Source organism: Macrobrachium rosenbergii, chromosome 36 (assembly GCF_040412425.1).
Source record: "Macrobrachium rosenbergii isolate ZJJX-2024 chromosome 36, ASM4041242v1, whole genome shotgun sequence".
Classification (NCBI taxonomy): Eukaryota; Metazoa; Arthropoda; class Malacostraca; order Decapoda; family Palaemonidae; genus Macrobrachium; species Macrobrachium rosenbergii.
This window is the reverse complement of record NC_089776.1, coordinates 487,172-495,000: the sequence shown is the minus strand read 5'-3', so window position 1 is coordinate 495,000 and position 7,829 is coordinate 487,172. Positions and strand designations below refer to the sequence as shown.

The window sequence follows — 7,829 nt, the reverse complement described above, 5'->3', positions numbered from 1 at the left end:
CTTTGCTAAAGGGCAATTGAAGATACTCAGAGGATGAACTGCTTTCTTCATTATTTTTATAAGCCTTCCTACTTTGTGAGCGAGTGACAGCACAACTGGCAAATAAACCAGGAAACTCGCTCTCGATATCAGCTGAGGGATCGTCCAATAATGGGCTCTCCACAACTACAGGTCAGGAACAGCTAGTGTACCAGCAAGATCATTGCCCAACAAAAACTGTACATCTTTCACCAGTAATGGCTGAAATATTACTCCAACATGGGACCTGAAATCAACTTACTGATCAAGTTAACTTTGGCCAGAGGGAGACAAGGATTTCCTGACAAATCCTTCAGCAAGACTCGTTCACCTGTGAACGATTTCTCAACACCCCACAGTGGGCCAGAACAGTAATATTTTGGACAAAATTATTTTTTGCTTTCACATCCAATCATTATTTTTCATTTTAATTTATAAGCTTTTAGAGTATTGTATTTACAAGAATATTTAATAATATGAGTGATATGTTTACCCATTTTTGTGTATTAGGTAAAATATAGTTTTAGAACTATATCATATAACCATTGTATTTGGTACCTTTATTCAATGCAAAAAAGATAAGAATAAAAATATAAAAATGAGTATTTCTATCAAATGCTATGATTTTAAAGCTTTTTACAATATAATTTATTTTAATGAACGTAAAGAATAACATTTTGGTTATACGATTATAATATAGTATATTATGAAAATAGAAATAAAAGCATTTAATTCATTTCAAAAATCTAAAATAACAAGGAACTTTAACTCACTTAAGACTACATAATACAAATCGAAGAGTATTTTGGATGATTAAATTTTTGCTTTCCTCAGGTAGTTCAGTTTCTGCAGGTCTGTCTACTCTTCTTAGGGAACTGACCAAGGGATTGGGTGAACAAAATAATCTTCCCATTAAATCTTCATTTGTCTTTATTCGTGATGTTTTCCTTGTGAAAGATTCCCTAAACTTCTTGAAGGAAGACTTTATTCTTTGTTTCATGTGTCTCCTTAGATAATATGCCAATTGGTAATTGAAGTTGCCTATCACTGAAGCACCATGAATTAATAACAGATACAAGCTTTGGGGCATGTAGTACCAGTTATATTTTTGCACATAAAATTTGGCAGTGTCCACGCAAAAACCTTTCAAATGTATCTGCATTGATATCAAGGCCAGGTGACAATGTTGATAAAATCACATAAAGTTTATAAACAAAGGATTGATCAAGGACAGTAATTTCGGATGCAATATCTGCATTTTTGAAAAACCTGCAAGCAGTATTTCCATCATTAGATCTGGTTTTGGCATATCAATTATTAAACCTACTTCATCATGAAAGCTTTTTTTGAATCAATTCCATCCTCTTATTTACTGACTCGTTTCTCCAGGAGTACGTGCTTGCCATTTCTGTATATCAGTTTTGTAAGATTAATGTAGGCAACATTCCATGCACCTGATCCACGCGTGAAGGGTAGGTAAGCCGTGTTTCAATGCTTCTTGACTTAAAGGACGGGTTTCCTCTTCTTCGATGTTATTTAGGGTTTTAGGAGAGGCTCCACATATAGAACAACACTCCATCGAATTTGTAACTGTTGATAGTGCTGCTACCACTTTTCTATCAATCATGGTTAAACTTACATTGTGGTGAACTAATAATTCATCGGATATTTCAGTAGTTCGTAAGTTTGAAATACAATTTTCTATAAACTGGTCTTCATCTGCTAACACTTGTCTAGTTTCTTTCGAAAACTTGAATGTAATTGGTCGAATGAAGAGTGATGATGATGGTTTTGCATTTTTCCAGATGACAATCTTGTTTTCACGATTCAATAAAGTTACATTTAGCTCAAGGGGAACCATGCATGTTATATAAAGACTATTTTCTGCCGCAAGATTTCTTTCAACATTAGCCAAGAGGCTTTGCTTATCAATACTTTGTCCTGATGTTCCATCAAAACCAACTCTACACTCCAGGGATAACTTATCAACCACTAAGTTTTCGAGCTTCTCAAAATCGAAGATTTTCATAATTCATTTAACTGTGATCAGTCAAAGCCTGGAAATCTATTTCTGCATTATAATTTGAAATTCTCCATTCAGAAGCAGGTGTTGGCAAACACACTTCTTTCGCTTCCCAGGTTAAATTATAGGCTGGATAAAGTTTGATACTTCTTTCAGTAGCTCCAGACCTTAAGATTTGATAACATCTCTTACTTAGTGAACAACCAAATATTACCTGAGCCAATGCTTCTTCGGGACAGTATTCATTTTTGTCACCAAAAGTTATTTTCAATGGTATATTTGAAAGCTGTTCAGCTAAATTTTTGTACTCTATTGTTTTTAAAATCTTAGACGTAGTTCATAAAACATTCTTCCCGGCAAAGTAAGAAGTAGCTGTTCTGATTTGCGCTTCTCTAAAACCCTTTTTTTCACTGGAAATCTCAAAGTTCTTATTAGGATGACGGGACCGGCATGAGCACTTTCTTTCTGCTCATTTGCAGTGTTATTCAACCAATCAGCATATTTTTTTGTAAACTTAAATCTTGCTCCTTTGTACAGCTACCCATTTAGTTTTAAAGTATTTGAGAAAATTAACAGACATTGACTACAAAATTTCAGTCATTCGTTACACTTAAAACAAAGTCTTCATATGATATATGAAAATGTGGAAATTGCAATAGCAGCACTAAAGATTTCCTTATGAAATGGCTCCATGTCTTTCTAATATACAGGTCCTAGATATTTTCCTGCCCCAACCCAAGCAAACCTTTCGAACAGTTTTAAAATCCAAAACTCATAGCAACCAACCCCCTCCAACTTTTTAGGCTGGGATTTCCCCAGACCCATTGAAAGCACCATGTTTAAGACGATGAAGTACTCGTTGGCAACTCTCACCTTATGGCGTTCATTACTCAGAATCGTTGGTTACGTTGCACGGTCATGATAGGGGAAGTAGTGCCTCGGTTATTATTGCCCACGAAAGCTCCAAGTGCAAATTGGTGCAAAGAAAACAAGTATATTCACTTTCTACACAAGTTCTAGTATAATAAAATCCATAAGAGATATATATGAAGCAAATGCAAGCAAAAAAATTGCTGCATACTTGTTTTTGTTAAAGCAAAAATATTTGAAGTGCTTTTGTATATATCAATATAACATGGATTAATTGCACGTTCTACACAATATTTGATATTTCTGAGCTCGTCCCTGTGTCAGCCGGTGAAATATGTGCTGGATGGATATTTCACTGGGTGACACACGGCCTCCCTCAGAAATAGATTTTTCCTTTGTCAAAATTCCTTTTCTGAGGAAGGCCCTGTGTCACCCGGTGAAATATCCATCAGCACATATTTCACCGGGTGACACAGGGCCATCCTCAGAAATAGATTTTTCCTTTGTCAAAATCCCTTGTTTAGTCACATAAACAACATGTAGTAAACTTGTTGAAAATCTTTTATAAACTAATGAAATATGGACCTAATATCACAGATGCTACAAGTGCACAAATCTGATATAGACTAATCATTACATACTGGGAGAGAATGTAGTTAGCCAATTACGTCTAAAAACTATAGCACCAGCCAATCCCATACTACCTAAATAATGATATAGTATACGGTTCCCTTTCTAAAAATTATTCTAATTTACTTTTTGTTCATGAGACTTACCTGCCAGATATATATATAGCTGTATTCTCCGAAGTCCGACAGAATTTCAAAACTCGCGGCACACGCAGTGGCCGGGCAGGTGGTTAGTACCCATTCCCGCCGCTGGGAGGCGGGTATCAGGAACCATTCCCATTTTCTATTCAGATTTTCTCTGTCGCCGGACTGTCAACACCTGTTGTCAGTTCCTCCGCCATTTGGATTTCTGGAAATTTGTTGTCACTAAAAAGTATTTTGGTTGTTTTTGGTATTCGACTGGATCTGTGACTTGGCATACGCTCTTTGTGGACCGTTTTTGATTTTGCTTTTGACTTTTCTTATAATTAAGATGTCTTACCTCTAGCTATTGAGTCTGTAGCTTGGGTTAATGTAAGGTGAGGCTATCGAAGACTTTGATAGTTCCTCACTCTTTATGTATGATATGTAAAGGGTGTTCAATGCTCTATGATAATCGGTAATGAATGTATGGGATTGTCTGAGGGTGAGTGGAAGAAATATGAAGCCTATATGCTTAAATTGAGCGTGATAGGCTGAGGAAATCTTCCTCTAGAGTGCATCCTTAGATGGACAGTCAGGGTTTTCTCCTACTAGTAACCCTGTAGTAAATTTTAGTACTAACCCTGTAGTTTGTTGCTGCAGAAGGTAATTCCCTGGCTCTCGTGTGGAGTCAATGCATGCTCTTGAAACTAAAGTGAATGCAATTCAAACGCATAGTGTTAGTGCTAGTGCCCCTAGTGTTGTGGAGGGGGCGTCAGATCGGCCCTATAATGCCTCTAGGCCTGGACCTCTGTCGAACTCCCAGGACCAGGGAGGGGGCATGTCGAAAGCCGCATGAGGGTTACGGGGCTTCCCACCGATCTGGCGTCCCTTCGGCAGGTCCTGATGACGCTACCCAGGCTGCCAGGGATCGTGCTCAGGCACGCATCCTGAAGGATTGCTTCTCGTCCTCCCGACACGTCCTCCCCGCCTCAGGGTTGGAGCTCGGTTGGACTCTCGCCCTCTTAAGAGAAGCTTAGAGGAGAGGACGCTTCACGCCCTCTTCCTCTAGACGTTTGTACTCTTCCCCGAAAGTTGCGTGGATATTCCTCTGCAGAAGAGAATAAAGTGTTTTTCGAATGATGACGCCTACTCGACCCCCTGTCGCGCTAAGGTAAGGGCTAGAGCTTCTTCCCCTGTGGAAGGAAGTATACGTCTCTCGCCCCTTTCCTTCTCTCAGGTTCAGCCCTTCTCCTGAGAGAGTGGCTTCTCCAACGCGTAAGATTTTGTTGGGTTTGCAACAATAGCTGGATGCTCTCATGAACCTTTCAAGATTCGAATCTGCCTGTTAAGAGGTACAGACTTTCACCTTCGTCTCCTGCTTCGTCTTCCTCGTCTGCTAGATGTTTTGGGGCTTCTCGTCTGTCGTCTAGAGAGAGTGTTTAGTGGCTTCCTATTCGTCTTCCCCGAGTTGAGGTGTTGGCCTTTTCTCTTGTCTCGCGCCAGGAGCGCGTCTTGCTCTTCGTGCACTTCTCACGCTTCACGCGGCGCTCACCTTGACGCCGGCGTGCACCTAGCCATGACGCCGCGCGCCACGCCTGTGACTCTCTTCTAGTACTTGCCATGGAGCCTCTCGCGGTCACGCCATGACGCCCGCGCTCGCTTCACCGTGATAGCTTCAAGTCTTGTGTTGACGCGCTCCAGTTGTTCATCATGCGTCGCACAACTACCCGCTTCAACATCTGATGTCCTTAATTTAGCCAGTACTTGCTTCGGCAGTACATATACTAAAATTGGAACGATACAGAGAAGATTAGCATGGCCCCTGCGCAAGGATGACACGCTAATCGTGAAGCGTTCCACATTTTTATGTTTACTATCGTACTCTAGTTGACGACTTCTTCGTTCGCGGGAGTTCCCGTTACGTATCGGTGAATCGGAACTACTTTCACCACTCACTCCAAGACCCGCCAGCTGCGGAAGAACATCCTCTTTCGTCACAGCCTTTGTATGAAGAGAAACTTCTTTCGTCTTCTTCTTCCTCTGATTATCAGACTCTGGCTTTTTCTTAGGATCTGTTTCCTGAGACTTTTCAACCTTCGGCTCCTCTCTCTCCACCTTCGCAGTTGTCTTTGTCTTAAGGGAGCGTTTGACGAAAAAAATCGGAAATCAAATTTTCTGGGATATTTTATATATGGCATCATACATATCCTGACTATCTTCTCAGAAAGTTTTATTTAAAAGTTCGCCACAGTTAGGAGTTATAAACAAAACAGTAACCCTATCATAGTCAAATTACATTTTTCGTATAATGTAATGATATTGTCAGTATATCGGTGGTAATTTCCTTTTAGCTATGAAATAATAATATCTAATGCGATCTATGGCAACCTGTGGACCTAGTACGCATCAGCGAAAGACAGGAATGCCGCAGGGCAGTCAGTGGCAGTCAGTCAGTAGCAGCTCAGAGCTTGACTAAGTAAGACGTCGCGCTGCCCAACCTGAGCCGTGTTTTGACACTCGCTTCATTTAGCTTCATTTAGCGAAGTTATATTACTTTGCAGGTCTATTTTTTGGCTTTTCATTATGTCATAAAACATCAAACTGTGTAACAGCAAGCAAATAAATACACAGAGAAGCAAAAAATATCGTTTTTCTCAAAACTAAAGTTATCGACATTCAAACTGCATCTCCTTCATAACGATTGCACCGATCTCAATGATACAAAAAGTAAACGAAAGCTAAATATTTGCCTAACAAAGGGGGCTTCCATGGGGAAGCAACACGAGACCCGCACCACGAGAGAGTTTTTTCCCGAAGGAATGTCACTTCCAAGAGTGGTAGCAAGTGACTCCTTTCATCTCCAGACTCCCTTTGCAACCAGGCTTCATTTTGCACAAGCCTGGAAAGAGTGAGGGGCAGACGTTTGGTCCCTCCTACTGTTAGAGAGAGGTTACTTGATTCCCTTCCTGTCTCCTCCTCCTTTGTTTTTGTTTCCCAACTGCCTTCCTGTCAAACAGAAAATTGTTTGACCTGCTCGAACAGATGTTCGAGCGGAGAGCAGTGGAACAGGTCTTGGACTCGGTGTTCCCGGGATTTTACTACAGATTGTTTCAAGTCCCAAAACTTTCAGTAGGCTGGAGACCCGTCTTGGACGTCAACAGGTCGAACAACTTGGTCGGAAGGAAAAGTTCAAGATGGAGACCTCGCAGTCAATACTAGAGCCCTTCATCCCGGGGATTGGATGGTATCTTTGGATCTCCAAGATACTTATCTTCATGCCCCAATTCATCCACGTTCGATGAAGTATCTCAGGTTGTCTTGGGGACTAGACGTACCAGTTCAGGGCTCTCTGCTTTGGACTCTGCACAACAGCCATACCACGTTGAAAACACCGCTTCGTCCGATCAGCGAAGTTAAGCAACGTTGGGTCTGGTCAGTACTTGGATGGGTGACCGCCTGGGAACACCAGATGCTGTTGGCGTCACATTTTGCTCGAGGGTGTTTACACGTCTCATGAAAACGTTGCGATGCAGTTGCACCTGTCGCACGTCAGGATCTCACTCTACTTGGACGACTGGTTGATTCGAGCGTCGTCGAAGCGAAGGTATCTGGAGGACCTTCAGTTGACTCTGCAACTCGTGAAGTCCCTGGACTTCTGGTCTGTGGAGAAGTCGCAGCTGATCCCCTCACTGTCCATTGTGTCTGGGAATTCAGATGTATTCAGCAGCTTTTATAGCGTCTCCGTCGCAAGAACGGCAACTTCTATGTACGAAAAAGTCTCGGCCTTCTTGGAAAAGGAAACATGCTAGGTGTAGGAAGGAATGAGTCTGCTGGGGACCATTTCCTCGCTGGAGAAGTTTGTTTTCTGGGAGTCTGCATCTCAGGCCTCTTCAGTTCTTTATGTTGGAGAGCTGGCAAAGCAAAGGAAGACTTGAAAGAGGAATTGAGAATTCTTCCTTATATAAAGAGGATCTGTGGTGGTGGCTCGATCCAACGAAATTGCAGAAAGGGATCTCCTCAAGCTTCTGAACCCCAACCTAGTGTTGTTTTTCCGACGGGTCGTCAACAGGTTGGGGGCAACACTAGAGGAGAGGAAGTGTTAGGAACCCGGAGAGAGGAACAGGTGTCCTGGCACATCGACTTCAAAGATTTGGCGGCTATCTTTT

The 7,829-nt window shown here is 41.6% G+C and overlaps 1 protein-coding gene, 1 non-coding gene and 1 pseudogene across 2 annotated transcripts in view; 2 read left to right on the top strand and 1 right to left on the bottom strand.

Moving 5' to 3' along the window:
• The window catches only part of LOC136856489 (uncharacterized), a 4,096-nt gene extending 2,049 nt beyond the window's left edge, over positions 1-2,047 (bottom strand). Inside the window, exons 1-2 of the mRNA XM_067134352.1 lie at positions 1,473-2,047; positions 1-5 (exon numbers count right to left, since the gene is read on the bottom strand). The exon at positions 1-5 is cut by the window's left edge and continues 386 nt beyond it. Coding sequence (XP_066990453.1) covers positions 1-5; positions 1,473-2,047 — 580 coding nt within the window. The remainder of the gene's footprint in view (positions 6-1,472) is intronic.
• A 3,376-nt stretch (positions 2,048-5,423) lies between these two features.
• Positions 5,424-5,529, top strand: LOC136825064 (U6 spliceosomal RNA). The gene has a single exon (XR_010849240.1). It is a non-coding gene; the product is annotated as a U6 spliceosomal RNA (small nuclear RNA).
• Positions 5,530-7,027: 1,498 nt separating this feature from the next.
• LOC136825060 (5S ribosomal RNA) lies at positions 7,028-7,144 on the top strand (annotated as a pseudogene).
• The last annotated feature ends 685 nt before the right edge of the window (positions 7,145-7,829 follow it).